This window comes from Zalophus californianus, chromosome 1 (genome assembly GCF_009762305.2).
Source record: "Zalophus californianus isolate mZalCal1 chromosome 1, mZalCal1.pri.v2, whole genome shotgun sequence".
Taxonomy (NCBI): domain Eukaryota; kingdom Metazoa; phylum Chordata; class Mammalia; order Carnivora; family Otariidae; genus Zalophus; species Zalophus californianus.
This window is the reverse complement of record NC_045595.1, coordinates 97,328,569-97,346,657: the sequence shown is the minus strand read 5'-3', so window position 1 is coordinate 97,346,657 and position 18,089 is coordinate 97,328,569. Positions and strand designations below refer to the sequence as shown.

Genomic DNA, 18,089 nt, shown 5'->3' with positions numbered 1-18,089 from the left:
ATTTTAACTACTATAAACCTAACGTTGCTTCCCACAGTCTAAGAGTCCAGCATATTTGAAAGGGCAACCACTTTCTTTCTATAAAAACACGGGTGCCTGGGTGGCTCAGTTGGTTGGGCGACTGCCTTCGGCTCAGGTCATGATCCTGGAGTCCCGGGATCAAGTCCTGCGTTGGGCTCCCAGCTCAGCAGGGAGTCTGCTTCTCCCTCTGACCTTCCCCCCTCTCATGTGCCCTCTCTGTCTCATTCTTTCTCTCAAATAAATAAATAAAATATTTAAAAAAAAACCCCAAAAACAGGACTTGGTTGTTTGCAAGTGTGTAACAGAACTCACTAGAGATCTTTCTTTCAAAGCATTCACTACTTTGTGTCATAAATAGCTATTTAGCATTTATTCTTAGAATCTTAATTTGGTAATTCTTAAGTCACATTTTAAAACTTAAAAATCTAATAATAATTTGCTCTCCTACTCTGAATTCTGAACTCCAGGTTACAAATAGAAGACAACCACCGATGATTTCAATGTAATGAAGCATCTACTGTCAAAGAAGGAAATCATTTGTTAAGCCCATATACATATTGAGTCTTCAGATCCAGAGACGTTTACATTTCTGGATTAAAATCAGTGTACTTATGGTAAATAAAGGCATGTTTGAAATTGTTTAGAGGTAAAAAAAAAAAAATCTCATAATAATTCAATAAACATTACCTACCAATGACATGGATGGAGCTAGAGCGTATTATGCTAAGTGAAATAAGTCAGTCAGAGAAAGAGAAATACCATAATATGACTTCACTCATATGTGGAATTTAAGAAACAAAACAAATGAGCATAGGGGAAAAAAAAAAAGAGAGAAAGGCAAATCAAGAAACACTGACTCTTAACTACAGAGGACAAACTGTTGGTTACCAGCAGGTAGGTGGGTGGGGGGGGTGGGGGAAATAGGTGATGGGGAGTAAGGAGCGCACTTGTGATGAGCACTGGGTGATGAATGGGAGTGCTGGATCACTGAACAGTACACCTGAAACTAACATTACAGTGTATGTTAACTAACTGGAATTTAAATAAAAACTTAAAAAAAAAAAAACATTACCTAGAAGGGCCCACTAGAGAAACTGTTGCATAAGGGTCACAGCTTTGTCCATTTATGAGAGGCAACCCATGGCATGCCATGATGCTAAGAAAGAATAAAAGAAAGTTAACATATATTCAAGTTTAACAACATAAAGCATTATTTTTAAATATAAATTAATATATTCAAAGGGTTAAAACTGTTTTCCACAAGTCTGCAGAAGTATGCCTATATACCACCTACCCCAAATACATCTATCTATACTGTGCACTTATTTATGCTATATTTCTGAAATAGGACTTAAACTAGATTGCCACAGTCAGTACTGGGACTACCAAATAATATGTAGCACACATCCCCCCACTAAATATCCAGCAAGGCCCAATCGTGGTTTGACAATATATTAAAACTGCTGTGGCTTCTAAACAGGAAAAGAATGTGGTGTGAACCTTAAAGGAGAAACTACAAACCAAGCTAGATCTATGGCATCACATCCTCTGCTAAAGCATGAATGAGAAACAAGGAAACGACTGTGGTTTCCACTTAAAATCTGATTCATAAATAGAAGGCAAGCCTCACACAATTCTGGAGCCTTTTATTCTGATTCTCAGTAACAGCTCCTATACCATTCTGCAGGAAATGTTTCAGAACTTAAAAACCAAGGTCTTCTAATCCGATCTATAGGTAAAGTCACTGGTATTTACAGAGGACATAGAATCTAACTTAAAGATCTGCTCCCCACATTTCCTCACTCAATATTTAGTTCATGAATTTAGTTTAACATCTAAGGGTCTGCATTTTGTAATGTCTATGAAAAACTCATGAGAGTTGCTGAAAAGTATTCTTTGTTGAAAGATGTGGGCTATTGAGCAACATCCTTATTTCTCTCCACAACCCACAGATCATATATGTGGGTGAAGTGCATATGCTGTGCTGCCAAGTAAAGAAATAAATGATAATATGACTCATTTCTATTAAACTGAGTATCAAAAATCAAATTTTAAAAATTTCTGAAACTAACCAAAGAAAGCACAGGCCAAGATAATAATTCTGGTTATTAATGTTAGGTTCAGGTACAGTCAAATTTTCCAACTATATACCGTTTGAAACTTAACAGTCCTCAGGCTAAATCTCAAAATGATACCTGGTTTTTATATAGCATTTGTAGTTTACCATGTATTTTGACAAAATGTATCTAATTCCCACAACTGCCTTTGAGAAAAAAGCACCTTAAAGAGGAAAACAAGACCCAAAAAGATCATGTGACACAGTAACAAAATAAGGCTAAAGAGGTAATACTACTTGTACAAAGTGGGCCAAGACCCAACTTCTACTTTCTTAACTGTTTCTAAAGTCCAGTGTCTTTCTACATTCCCTACTGCACCTGAATTTATTGTATTACTCTCCTTGTAATACCAGATTTATCTCATGTAAACACTAATTATGAAAAATCTTAATTATAGAAAGTCACTATAATTTTATGAAGTATAAAAAAACCTAAGAAAAATGCAGTTCATTATACAAAGACTTCTATAAGAATACTTCACAACGCAAAAGAATGATGTCCATAAGCCAGAAATATGAATCTATAAAAATCATCAGAAGTGGTCTTAACTTTTAAATGTAAGATAGTTTTAAAATTGTTTTGACAAACTCAGTATTATTAAATACAAATTATTTTATTTACTGCATGTCATGAAATATTTTTCTAATTACTGAGAATACAACTATTCTTCTAATCAGTGAACCAAGCAAATTCATATCATAAACCATGGATAAGCAGAAAACAAATGTTGAAAATGAGCTTAGTATACTAAATCATCTTACATTTTGTTTAAATATGACATTTGATATTAATACATTTTCTAGAAATTGCAAAGGAAAATAAATTTAGTCCAAACTTGTTTAAAATATAGAATGACCTAAATCTCTTCCTTGAGGTTTTGTTGTTGTTTTAAACTAGAAGACAAGTGTTAATGTCTATGTACAGCCAAGATGGAGTAACAGGGAAAAGAATTACCTCCCTGCCTGAAATAACCGGGGGCGGGGGGGGGGGGGGGGGGGGGACAAAATTGGCAGTGCAGGACACTGATCTCTGAGGGGAGAAGAAATGAAGTGGGCCCCTAACTGTCCCAGCTTACTGCTAGAGGGAGAGCTGTCAGTTGGCAACTAGAGTTCCCAAGGCAGAGTACCAGAGAAAAGAAAAGCTGCACAGAAAGAAACCTCCAGAGAGCTACAAGAATCCCTCTGGGGTCATTAGCTGAGTGTTGATTAGCGTATACGTGTGAGGAAACTGAGGCTAGGGAAAGAATCATTTGAAAAGAGCAGAGGGCCTTCGGCTTGGGTTGTGATCCTGGGGTCCTGGGATCAGGTCCCGCACTGGGCTACCTGCTCAGCAGGGAGTCTGCTTCTCCCTCTCCCTCTGCCCCTCCCCCACCAACTCATGCTCTCTCGATTGCTCTCTCTCTCAAGTAAAAAAATAAAATCTTAAAAAAAAAAGAGCAGAGGGAACAATTCCTGAAGCCCACAAATGGCTAGCATAAGGTCCTACCAGCCATATTATGAAACCTGGTAATTCACAGATGCAGCCTCATGACTGAGAAAACATAAGTCCTAGACTAAAGGCTGTTCTTATTCCATCCATCAAAGTTTAAAAGCAAACCACAAAAGAATGAAACTGTTTCCAAGTTACTTAACTGGGTCCTCAAGTGTACTGATAAAAATATAAAAATATCCAGAAACTTCGTAATGTCTAGTATCAAACAGAAAATAACCAGGAACACAAAGAATAAAAAAAAATAGGAGCCAACATATCTCAATAAACAATAAAAATCTCAAACAACCTAATCTTATACACAAAGGAGCTAGAAAAAGCAGCACAACAAAACTCCAGTAGGAGGAAGGAAATAATAAAGATCAGAGGAGAAATAAATGAAATAGAAACTTAAAAAACAATAAAACATATCAATGAAACCAGGAGCTGGTTCTTTGAAAAGATCAACAAAATTGATACACCTTAGCTAGACTCCCCAGAGGAAGAGAGAGGGAAACAGAGAGAGAGGACTCAAAAACAAAATCAGAAATTAAAAGAGGAGAAATAACTGACACCACAGATATAAAAGGATTATAAGAAAATATTATGAAAAATTATACACTAACAAACTGGACAACCCAGAAGAGATAGAGAAATTCCTAGAAACATGTAACGTTCCAAAACTGAATCAGGAAGAAATAGAAAATTTGAACATGAACAGACCAATTATCAGCAATGAAATTGAATCAGTAATCAAAAAATTCCCAACAAACAGAAGTCCAGGACCAGATGGTGTCACAGGTGAATTCTATCAAACATTTCAAGAAGAATTAGTATCTATTCTTCTCAAACTATTCCAAAAAATACAAGAGACAGGAAGGCTTCCAAATTCATTCTATGAGGCCAGCATTACTTTGATAACCAAAACGAGATAAAGACACTACAAAAAAAAAGGGAACTATAAGTCAAAATCTCTGATGAAAGTGGATACGAAAATCCTCAACAAAATATTAGCAAATCAAATTCAACAATACATTAAAAAAATCATTCATCATGAACAAGTGGGATTTATTCCCAGAATGCAAGGGTGGTTCAATATTCACAAATCAATCTACATGATATATCACGTCAACAAGAGAAAGGATGAAAACCACATGGTCATTTCAAGAGATGCAGAAAAAGCATTTGACAAAGTACAATATCCATTCATGATAAAAACCCTCATTAAAGTAAGTTTAGAGGGAACATACCTCAACATAATAAAGGCCTTATATGAAAAACCCACAGCTAAAATCATCCTTAATGGGGAAAAACTGAGCCTTTCCCCCAAGATCAGAAACAAGACAAGAATGTCCACTCTCACCACTTTTATTCAACATAGTACTGGAAGTCCTAGCCACAGCAATCAGAAAACAAAAAGAAATAAAATGCATCCAAATTGGTAAGGAAGAAGTAAAACTTTCACTGTTTGTAGATGATATGATACTGTATATAGAAAACCCTAAAAACTCCACCAAAAAACCAGAACTCCTAAATGAATTCAGTAAGGCTGTAGGATACAAAATCAATATACAGAAATTCATTGCATTTCTATACACTAATAATGAAATAGCAGAAAGAGAAATTAAGAAAAAAATCCCATTTACACTTATGCCAAAAACAATAAAATACCTAGTAATAAACATAGTCAAAGAGGTAGAAGATCTATATATATTCTGAAAACTGTAATACATTGATAAAAGAATTTGAAATGAAGGGGGGAAATCGGAGGGGGAGACGAACCATGAGAGACGATGGACTCTGAAAAACAAACTGAGGGTTCTAGAGGGGAGGGGGGTGGGGGGATGGGTTAGCCTGGTGATGGGTATTAAAGAGGGCACGTTCTGCGTGGAGCACTGGGTGTTATGCACAAACAATGAATCATGGAACACTACATCAAAAACAAATGATGTAATGTATGGTGATTAACATAACAATAAAAAATTTTTAAAAATGCAGAGGTTCTGGTTATAAGAATGGAAAAATACATACTAATACCAATCAAAAGAAAGCTGATTCTATGGACAACAACCCAAAATGCCCATCAGTAAGGGTCTGGTTGAATAACTGATAGTAAATCTATATGGTGGAATTCTATGTAGTTGTGAAAAAGAATAAAAGAGAATTATTTCAAGAGACAAGGGCACAGTATTTGACTCTGCATCCTTAGAACAAATATAGTAAGACCTTTTAAACTTTATTCAGTAACCTCACTGCCAGTGGTAATACTGGCTTTATTTTGAATCTATTCTCTGTATTTTATAAGATAATAATAATTATGTTAATGTTGTCAGGGATTAAAATTTTCAATGTAAGAGGAAAGAGATACAGTATAAAGTCAAAAATCTTATAATATTAAACTTAAATTAGAAACATGAAAGAAGGAAGGAAGGAAAGAAAGAGAGAAACAAAGAAAAGCAGCAAAAGGAAGAAAGAAAGAAAGAGAAAGCAAGCAAGTTAGCATGCCAGCCAGAGAGGCTATATTAATATCAAGCAAAGTAGATTTCACAACAAAATATATTCCCAGGGATAAAGAGGGTCATTTTATAATAGTGAAGAATTCAATTTATTAGGAAGTTATAACAATCCTAAATGTTAAACTCCTAACATTAGAGCTACAAAACAAATGAAGCAAAAACTGATAGAACTACAAGGAGAAATAGACAAATTCACAAATAGAGATAGCAACACCCCCTCTCAATAACTGATAAAGCAATTAAGAATGAAAGTTAAATAAGACTGTCAACCAACCTGACATAATTAACACTTATTAAAAATACTCTATCCAGGGGCGCCTAGGTGGCTCAGTTGGTTAAGAGTCTGCCTTTGGCTCAGGTCATGATCCCCAGGTCCTGGGATCGAGCCCTATATCAGGCTCCCTGCTCAGTGGGGAGTCTGCTTCTCCCTCTCCCTCTCCTTCTGCCCCTGCTTGAGTGCTCTCTCTCTCGCTCACACTCAAATAAATAAATAAAATCTTAAAAAAAAAAATCTCTCTCCACCTAAAGCAGAGAACACATTCTTTTCAAATGCACATGGAACATGTACCAAGATTAAATGACACTTTGTGGTCAAAAAACAAGTCTTGGCAAATTCAAAAGTATTCAGACCATACAAAATATGTTGACAACAGAATTAAATTAGAAATCGACAGCAAGAAGATATCAGGAAAATCCTCAAATACTTGGAAACAAAATAACTCATGATATATATCCCTATATATATAAATAATCCATAGGTTGAAGAAAAAAAACTGTAAAATATTTTGAATTGAATTAAAATGAAAACCCAGCATATCAAAATGTGAAGGATGCTGTTAAAACAGTACTCAGAAGAAAATGGATAGCACTCAAAACCTACATTAGGAAAGAAGAAAGGTTTTCAGTCAGTCTTCAGCCTCCATCACAAGAAAATTTAAAAATAAAAACGCAATGAACCGTGGATCACTACACCAAAAACTAATGATGCATTGTATGGTGACTAACACAGCATAATAAAGTAAAACTAAAAAATATAAAAATAAAAACAAATTAAACCTAAAGTAAGCAAAAATAGAATGGGAATCAAAATAGAAAACAAAACATCCAAGAATCAATGAAATCAAAAGTCATTTTTCTTTTTTTTTCTTTTTTAAGATTTTATTTATTTATTTGACGGAGAGAGAGACAGCAAGAGAGGGAACACAAGCAGGGGGAGTGGGAGAGGGAGAAGCAGGCTTCCTTCCCGCCAAGCAGGGAGCCCGATGTGGGGCTCGATCCCAGGACCCCGGGATCATGACCCAAGCCGAAGGCAGACGCTTAACAACTGAGCCACCCAGGCGCCCCGAAAGCCATTTCTTTAAGAAGGTCATTAAAATTGATAAACTTTAGCTTGACTGATTAGGAAAAACAGAGTACAGACACATATTACCAGCATCAGGAATGAGCGACATGACATCACTACGAAGTCTACAGATATTAAAAGAATAAAAAGGAGTAACTTGAACAACTTCATACCAAACAACTGGACTACTCAGATTAAATGGTCAAATTTCTTAAAAGATACAAATTACCAAAGATGACTGTAAAAAAATCTAAATAGTTACGTATCTATTTAAAAAAACTAAATTCCTGGTTAAAAACCTTCCTGCCAAAAAGCAAACAAAACAAAAACACTTGAGGCCCAGAAGGCTTCGCTGGTGAATTCTTATACTATTCATGTAAAAAATAAATTATATTAATTATATATTAATTATATATTATATAAAATATATTAATTATATCAATTGTATATATTTTATAATTTATATATATTAATTATATATTATATATAATATATATTAATCTATATGTAATATTAATTATATATAAATTATAAATTGGGGGGAAAAAGAGAATACTTCCCAATTCATTCAATGAGGCCATTATTCCCAATTCCAAAACCAAAGACATTACAAGAAAACTATAGACCAACATCCTACATAAACATGGATACAAAAAACCTTAACAAAATTTTAGCAAATCAAAGCCAACAACATATAACAATGATATAACATATCATTGTTACATAACATCAACATATAACAACATATAACAATGATAATACAACATGACCAAGTGGAGGTTGGTTTAACGTCAAAAATCAGTCAACAAAATTCACCATATTAACAGATGAAAACAGAAAAAGGATAAGATCATTTGAATACCCATCCCTGATAAACATTCTTAGCAAACCAGGAACAGAGGGGAGCTTTCTCAACCTGATAAACAACAGCTATCATCACACTTAATGGTAAAAAAAACTGAATGCTTTCCCCCTAAAATAAGGAATAAGACAAAGACGTTTGCTCTCACATCTTCTGTTCAACATAGTACTGGAGGTTCTAGCCTGTGCGATCAAGCAAGAAACAGAAGTAAGAAGTATCCAGACTAAAAAGGAAGAAGTTAAACTGTCTATTCACAGATGACACAATCATCTACACAAAATCCTATGGAATCTATACACAAGCTAGTAGAACAAATCAGTGAATGTAACGAGGTTGCAGAATACAAACTTTTTTTAAAATTTCTGTATACTAGCAACAAACAACCATATATTCAACTTGTTTTTCTCCCTCTTAACCCTCCCCTCCCCACCAGGTTTTTTCCCTCAGTCTGTTTCTCTAATATAAAAACCACTGCCTGGACTTCAAGTCACCCAGTACCTATTTAATTTTTCTGTTTGTCTTTCCAAATGTTTTGACCTCCCTTTCACTCCCCACCCTACTGAAATCTACTTTTTCTACATTCATCATTCTATGGAAACTCTCCTCATTAAAGTCCCCTGAGTGTTAAATGCTATCCATATTTTTCAGGGCTCTTACTTGATTTCTTAGCTGCATGAAATACTTCTGATCACTCCCTACTGCTTTAAAGACCCCTTCTTTCTTGGTTTCCTTGGCCTTCACTCTAGTAATTTTCCTCATATCACCTGTCTCCCTCATGTTTTCCTCTCATGCTATTATACTTCTACTGCTGGATCTGTTCTCAGTCAGCTGCTCTCTTTGCACTATATAACCTCCCTGTAAGGTTGTTTTTATCACATCTATTCTTATGGCTACAACTACCATCAACTTTACACTTCTATATGAGATCTCACCACAAAGTATAAGATTTTTATATCCAAATGCCTGATGGAAATCCCTACCTAGATGTTTAAGAACAGCTAAAACTCAGCTCATTACCATCTCTTATTAAAGGAGCTCCTCTTATAGAATTTTCTCTTTATTGTAAACTCCACCACCTACCCAGTAACACAATCTAGAAATCTAGGAGCCACACTCAGATTCATTCCTTCTTCTTCCTCACTTTCTGTATCTACTCAGTTAAGTTTTAGTGATTCTACTCTTTAAATATTTCTTCATTTGCCCTCTTCTCTCATTTCTGTAACAACTGTTCAGGTGCAGAATCCATCATCTCTCACTTGGATCACCCTAACACCCTTCAAATTCACCTCCCAGTTTCTACATTTACTGCTGTCACAAAATCTGTCCATATTACTCTATTGTCTAAAATCTTTCAAGAATTCCATGAGCTCTTGTAAGTTTTTTAAGTTCTTATGGTACAAAAGAGCCTCCAAGATCTGGCTCCAAGCCTATCTCACCAGTATCTGACCAATCTATGAGCTTCATATGCTCAGCAACATCAAACCGCTTTTAATTATTCTCCCTCCCTCTCTCACTATGTTTCTTCTTCCATACTTTTGCCTATATTGTTCTTTCCTTCTGGAAAAAAAAATCTCACTTTTTCTAGGTAAGCTACTTTCTATTTAACCTTTAAGAAGACAAATGTTACCGGGCACCTGGGTGGCTCAGTTGGTTAAACGACTGCCTTCAGCTCAGGTCATGATCCTGGAGTCCCGGGATCAAGTCCCACATCGGGCTTCCTGCTCAGCAGGGAGTCTGCTTCTCCCTTTGACCCTCTTCCCTCTCGTGCTTTCTATCTCTCATTCTCTCTCAAATAAATAAATAAAATCTTTAAAAAAAAAAAAAGACAAATGTTACCTTCTTTCTTCATTTAGTTGTTCTGAAGAGTTATTTAGTGCCTATTAGTGCCAGGCTCTGGGGGTGATGAGGTGAATAAGACAAATATGTTCCTGCTCTCATGGAGCTTAGAGTCTACTTGAAATAACAGATGACAAGCAATAAAGAAAAAAATAATAATTACAAGTAGTGGCAAGTGCTATGAAGAAAAAAAGAATAGGGTGCCCTATTTTAAAATAAGTGATATTTAAGCTGAAACTTCAAGGATGACAAGGAACAAGCTAGAAGAAGAATGGGCATGCCAGGCATAAAGCACAGCAGGTGTATATCTCTGAACAGGAAGAGTATGTCACATTTGAGGAATTGAGAGAAGGCCAGTGAACATATGAACAAGAGGAAGCATACCACAAGATGAAATCTGAGAGGCAGGCAGCATCAGAACATGGGGGATCTTATGGGCCAAGTTAAAGGGCTTGGGTCTTACTCTAAATGCAATAGGAATCATTAAGTATTTCAGCAGGGGAATGACATGACCTAATTGATGTTTTAAAAGACTGCTCTGGGTTGCTATGGAGGAAATGGACTGCAGAGAAGGCGGCCAGCTAAGACTACTGAAATAGTCAAGGTAACAAATGGTTGCTGGTTTGGGGTAAGATGTCATTAAATATTAAAAATTAGAAAATTCAAGAAATATTTCATATAACCAATAAGAAAGGGATCCAATGTATGGGGGCAAAGAGGAGAAAAGATTTTAAATGATTCTCAGGTTTCTGGCTTAGGTAATGAGGCACATGGCGGTTCCAACTGCTAAGGCTATAGGAAGAGCTACGCAGATATGACAGGCAAGGCTTCGGTTTCCAATGTGTTAAATTCGCAATGTGGTGAGACATCAGAGCAGAACTGCCAAAAAGACAGGTGGGTGTGTGAGTGCAGAGCTCAGAAAAAAAAGACCTGAGTTAAATGCACAAGGTATAGACGATTTTTTTTAAGTTATTTTGAAGTGAGTTCTGACTTTCAAAAACTTGCAAAATAATATATACAGTTCCTGTATACCCACCACCCAGTATTAACATTTTGTTTAACCAGAGTAAAATCATAGAAACAGGAAAATAACACAGATACGATGTTAGTTAATGATAATATTAATTAATCTTCTGGACTCTACTCCAATTTTGCCAATGTCCTTTTTCTGGTCCAGGATGCAATACTCTCACACTGCATTTAGCTGTCATGTCTTCTTAGTCTCTTTTGTCCTAAAACACTTCCTTAGTTTTTCTTCTTGGATCCATGATCTTGCCAGTACCAGCCAGTTCTTTTGTAGAATATTCCTTCATTTGGAATTTGATGTTTCCTCATGATTAGACTGAAGCTATCCATGTTGGTGTCTTTCTCAATGCATCAAAATAGGAGGCTGGATATCTCATTACCAATGATATTAACTTGGGTCACACAGGTAAGCTGGTATCTATCAGACATCTTATGGGGAGATTCTTTGAGACTACGCAAATATGCTGTTTGTCTTCATACTTAGGCCCACTTATTTAGCATCCATAGATGATTTATCCCTGCGCTAATTATTATTGTAGTATGCCAATGTTGATTTTCTATTTCCATCATTTGTCCTACACTCATTAATTAGAATTCTACTAAAGAAAAAGTAATCCTTTCTCCCCAATGTGTTTATTTGTTTATTTATATATCAGCATTGGCTCATGGACATTTTATTCTATAGCACTGCCTCATGGATTTATTCTCTAATTTTCATTATTTATTTTGATGCTCAAATTGTCCCAGGTTGGTTACCTGGAGCTCTTTCAAGTTGGCTTCAATGTCCTTTCTACATGTCATTATTATTATTATTATTGTTATTAGCACTTTCTTACTTTCTGACTCCACAGATGCTCTAAGCTCATCTTGTATTTTCCCATGTTCAAGTCCTGAATCAGCCAATGCTTAAAAAAAATTCAGGTTCTTTTTATTGGAGTAGCTCTAATATCATAGCCATTTGCTACATGTGGCTATTTAAACTTTAATTAAAATTGGACAAAATTAAAAATTCAATTCTTTAGTTGCACTAGCCATAGTTTAAGTTTTCAATAGCCACATATGACTAGTGGCTACCGTATTGGACAGTTAAGTTATAAAGTATTTTTATCACAAAAAGATCTACTGGACAGTACTGACTGGAGAATGATATTTAAAAACCAAGGTATGGATGCTATATTCACTGCTACTGGGCTGACATTGCTTCTAGGCCTTCTGTGTGAATAGAGCTAGTACACACACACACACACACACACACACACACACACACACACACACACACTCAAATCAACCCTGTATCTATTAAGACAATTTTACTTTGAGAAGTCTGCTTTCAAAGGAGAACAGAGAAATGAGGATGGTAGCTGGGAGAGTCAGATGGAGATGAGGTCTGGGGAGGCATGCCTTTTAGGATAGGAGATCCTAGAACATGTCTTACATGTTGATGAAAACAATCTAAAAGAGAAGGGTGAAGCTGCTGAAACAGAAAAAGGAATAACTGAAGGAACAAAGTCCTTGAGTAGGGGAAATAGAAAGAATCCAAAGTTCAGATAGAAGAATTCACCCCCAATAAGAGACGGGGCACCTCCTCTACTATAATAATGTAAGGACAAAAAGATGGATGCTAATACAGGTTTGCAGATTTAGATTCAAGAAAATGTGACCAATTTACAGTCTATAGTGATGGAGGATCTCACAGGTGTTACTAGAGAAGCACAGTAAAACTCCAGGGAAGTTTTAAGTACCCATGCAAGGTCTGTGATCATGAATTTAAAATAAAATCGTCTGTGTGATTTTCTCCAGCAATAATCAGGTGCAGACTGAATGCAAAGGAAGAGACTGAGTTCCTTCACACTAGGATTGTTCCAGATAAATAAGATGGATGAAGAAAAGAGCAAGGAAGTTAAGGAACCTGCAAGAAAAAATGATTATAGTGATAGATCATGGAAAACGACCTAGAGGGAACTGAAAAATAAAAGCAGGTAAGAATGTGGTAAAGATTGATGGACAGAAGTCTTACTGAAATTTAAGAAATGCTGCAGTGGGGAGCTTCCAGGTCTGGAAGATAGTAGTAACCTCTAGGAGATGAACATTTCCACACATTACCCCCCAACTGTAAGTTCAGCAAGTGGCACAAAGAAAACAACATATAAAACTACACCTGCAGCATTACTAAAGAACAGAGAATACCATGTGCTTCAAAATACTTCTAAAAGTTGAGGAATCAATAATAAATTCTACAAAACTGCTACTGGAGCTCTGCTACTGCAGGCCAATGAGCATGAACCATGGAGATTTAAGTGAAAAAGAAGAGAAAGAAGGAAAGAATACAGACCACCATATACCCATATGCCTATACTTGTGAACATTTATAGCAGCTTTTTTTTTTAATATTTTTATTTTTATATTTTGACAGAGAGACACAGCGAGAGAGGGAATACAAGCAGGGGGAGTGGGAGAGGAAGAAGCAGGCTTCCTGCTGAGCAAGGAGCCCGATGTGGGGCTCGATCCCAGGACCCTGGGATCATGACCCGAGCCAAAGGCAGACGCTTAACAACTGAGCCACTCAGGCGCCCAGCAGCTTTCTTTATAATAGCCTCAAACTGGAAACAATCCAAATATCCGTCAACTGGTGAATAGATAAATGGAACACTACTCACGAAGAAAAAAAAACTGGTTTCCAGTTCCAAGTCAAGATGGGAGTAGATGCATGCCTCCCTAGTCCTCCCACTAGGTATAGCTAAAAATCTTGGGCATTAAATATATAACAAACATAAGAATACTCTGAAAAGTGAAGAGAAGTAAACCAATTAGAGATCTTGGAACCCAAGGAAAGACATGGGAGTGAATTCCCTGAGATTTTTTTGTACTTTATATATCTCAGACTGATTGCTAGAGAAGCCACCAACATGGAACAACACCAGTGGGCATGGGCAAAAAATGCCCTAAGAAAAAGCCAGCTCTCTCTAGCCAAAGGACCAGGAACTGGACAGCTTAGCAAGACAGAAACCATTTTTAGACAATAAAAAAACCATTTACTCTAATCAAACACCATGAAAAACACTGTGGCTCCAACCAAACCCCTATCAACAAAAACCAAAGGCTGAGGAGAGAGCCTAGACTTCCACCCTTAACAAGCTGTAACAAGCCCCTTCCCCCAGGAGTGTCAGTAGAGACCACCTGAGGAACCTGGATTTTCATCCCCACCTGTAGCAATGAGGCACTCCTCCTTCGTGCCAGGGTGATGTCAGAGAAGGCTGAACAGGAAAACAAGACCTTTACCACCTACAGGGGTAACTACCAAATCTTCTCAACCATCATGTCAGCAGAGGCCACAATGTAGCAGTAATGAGGCACTCCTCCCCATCCCAGCCAGAGTGGCCGCTTTAGAGGACTAAAGGAAGCCTAAACTACCACTCCCATTCAGCAATAATAAGGAATTCTTCTCACTCTTCCCCCAGGCTTATCAGCAGAGGTGCAGTCAGGAACCTGGATTTCTATCTGTACCTGACAGGAATGCACAGGCACTCCTCTCCATTCACCCACAGAGTGTCAAGGAGTCTGGCTAAAACAGAACACTTAAATAAGATCCAGAGTTTCATAACTTAATACCCAAAATGTCTGAAACCACTCATCATACCAAAACACCAATCTTCAGCTTTAAATGGAAAAAACAAAAACAAAACAATCAGCAGATGACAACACTGAGATAACATGGATGTCGGAATTATCTGGCAAAGATGTAAAAGCAGCCATCATAAAAATGACTCAGTGAGGGGCGCCTGGTGGCTCAGTCGGTTAAGCGTCTGCCTTCGGCTCAGGTCGTGATCCCAGGTCCTGGGATCGAGTCCCGCATCGGGCTCCCTGCTCAGCGGGAGACCTGCTTCTCCCTCTCCCTTTGCCTGCCACTCTGCTCACTTGTGATTCCTCTCTCTCTCTCTCTCTGTCAAATAAATAAATAAAATCTTAAAAAAAAATTCATTGAGCATTTACAAACACATCTGAAATAAATGAAAAAAGTTTCAGCAAAAAAATAGAAAGTCATCAAAGATATAAAAGATATGAAGAACCAAATGGAAATTTTGACACTTAGAACCAAAATAAGAAACTTGATAGATGGGCTCAACAGCAGAATGGAAGGGACAGAGGAAAAAATCAGTGATTCTTTACCCAACATGAACAGAGAAAACAGACTGGGGAAAACAAACAAACAAACAGAGCCTCAGGGACCTGTGGGACTATAACAGAAGATCTAACATTAATGCCATCTAAATCTCAAGAGGAGAGGAGAAAGATGGCAGGACTGATAAAGTATTAGAAGAAATAATGGCTGAAAATTTCCCAAATTTGGCAAAAGACATAAAATACAGATTCAATTAGCTGATCAAACAGCAAACAGGATAAACCTAAAGAAATCTATGCCAAGATACCTCAGAGTCAAACTGAAACACATAGAATACCAAAGACAAACTACTGAAAGCAGCCAGGGAGAAAAAGCACATTACCTGCAAAGGAAAACAATTACAGTGAATTAAAAAACCATAAAGGCCACAAGGAAGTGACATATTTTTCATGTGCTGAAAAAGAAAAACTGTCAATGAAGAATTCTATATCCATTGAAAACGTCCTTCAAGAATAAAGAAATCAAGACATTCTCAGATAAAGGAAAACTAAAAGAATGTGTCACTTATAGACCTACCCTAAAAGAATGGTAAAAGGAGATTCTCTAAACATAAAGACAGTGATAAAAGAAGGAATCCTAAAACAGTAGGAAGGGAAAAAAGAATATGGAAAGAGCAAAAATATGGGTAAATACATCTCTGTGCTTTGCCTGAAATACAAAGGCTAGTTGAAGAAGTAGGATGTAAAAAATAAAAAAAAATTTAAAAAAATACAATGAACTTAGTCTTCCCTTCTTTTCTAATTTTCCTAAATTGTGTTAGATGGCTAAAGCAAAAATTGTAACACTGATGTGGTTCTCAATGTACACAGGGAAAATATTTAAGACAATTATATTACAAATGGTGGAGGGTAAAGGGATTTAAACGAAGGTAAGGTTTCTACACTTTATTCTAACCAGTAAAATGGCAATACCAGTAGACTACAATAAGTTATACAGGTACAGTGTAATACCTAAAACACCACCAAAAACCATACCTAGAAAAACTGTACAAAGAGATATACTATAGATAGAAAAACAGTACAGATAAATCAAAATGGAATTCTAAAAATATGTTCAAGAAACCCAGAGGAGGGGCGCCTGGGTGGCTCAGTTGTTAAGTGTCTGCCTTCAGCTCAGGTCATGACCCCAGAGTCCTGGGATCGAGCCCCACGTCGGGCTTCCTGATCGGTGGGAAGCCTGCTTCTCCCTCTCCCATTCCCCCTGCTTGTGTTCCCTCTCTCACTGTGTCTCTCTCTGTCAAATAAATAAAATCTTTAAAAAAGGAAGAAAGGAAAGAAAGGAAAGAAAGAAAGAAAGAGAGAGAGGGAGAGAGAAAGAAAGAAAGAAAGGAAAGAAAGGAAAGAAAGGAAAGAAAGGAAAGAAAGGAAAGAAAAGAAAAAAGAAAAGAAAAGAAGGAAAGAAAGAGAAAGAAAGACCCAGAGGAAAAAGAAAACAGGAAAAAAAGAAAACAGAACAGAAAACAAACCAAAAAATGGCAGATTTAAGCTTAACACATCAGTAATTACATTAAAAGTAAATTCTACAAATTCACTAAATAAAAGATCGGCAGAGTGGATTTTAAAAAGTGACACCCAACTATATTCTATTTGTAAGAAATTACACACAACTGGATGGATGTGATTGAAAAAAGCCTATCTCAAAAGGTCATATATGGTAAGACTCCATTTACATAACATTCTTGAAATGACAAAATTATAGATCTGGAAACAGATCAGAGGTTGCCAAAGGTTACGGATGGTAGTGGGGGAAGGAGTGGGTGTGACTAAAATAGTATGGTAGAATAAGGGAGATCTTTATGGTGATAGAATAGTTCTGTATCTCGATTGCAGCGGTTACCACAAATCTACACATACGATAAAAGACGTAACAATATGCTGGACACTGCACAATGTCAATTTCCTGGTTTTTATATTATAGTTTTATAAGATGTAACCATTGAGGGATACTGAGTGAAAGGTACACAGGACCTCTCTGTACTTTGCAATTTCTTATAAATAAATCTATGATTATCTCAAAAGAAAAAGGTTAAAAAAAAAAAATCAAACTGCCAGAGTTCAAACCCAGACTCTATTACCTCCTGTATGAATTTGGGCTTATTTAACCAATCTGCACATTGTTTTGTCATACAACAGTATCTATACCAAGTTATGACAAGAAGTAAATTAAGGGGCGCCTGGGTGGCTGTCGTTAAGCATCTGCCTTCAGCTCAGGTCATGATCCCAGGGTCCTGGGATCCAGCCCCGCATCGGGCTCTCTGCTCAACAGGAAGCCTGCTTCTCCCTCTCCCACTCCCCCTGCTTGTGTTCCCTCTCTTGCTGTGTCTCTCTCTGTCAAATAAATAAATATCTTTAAAAAAAAAATAAAAAAGATAACTATTGATATGTGCAGCAATGTGGATGAATCTCAAAAGGATTATGCTAAGTGAAAGAAGCCATTCACAAAAGCCTACATATTACAGGAATCTGTTCATACGACATTTTGAAAAAGGCAAAACTATAGGGACCAAAATCAGGTCATGGTTTCCTGGTGCTGAGTATAGGCAGAGAGACTAAACACATCTCTGAGTAATGCCTTTTGGTAGAGTTTTGACTTCTGAAGTCATGCTAATATTCTACATATTAAAAAAATAAAAGTAAACAACAAGGATGGGGGAAAAAACATTAAACTGACTGTAAACAAACCAAAACAAACCAACTATTTCAAATGTTATAACATAACCAAA

At 36.6% G+C, this 18,089-nt stretch overlaps 1 protein-coding gene across 3 annotated transcripts in view; it reads right to left on the bottom strand.

The window, feature by feature from the left end:
- Positions 1 to 18,089, bottom strand: part of RASA2 (RAS p21 protein activator 2) — a 121,873-nt gene that overhangs the window by 53,206 nt on the left and 50,578 nt on the right. For all 3 annotated transcript variants that reach the window (XM_027583124.2, XM_027583123.2, XM_027583125.2), the window contains exon 6: positions 1,094 to 1,177. In XM_027583124.2, the coding sequence (XP_027438925.1) occupies positions 1,094 to 1,177 (84 nt within the window). The remainder of the gene's footprint in view (positions 1 to 1,093; positions 1,178 to 18,089) is intronic.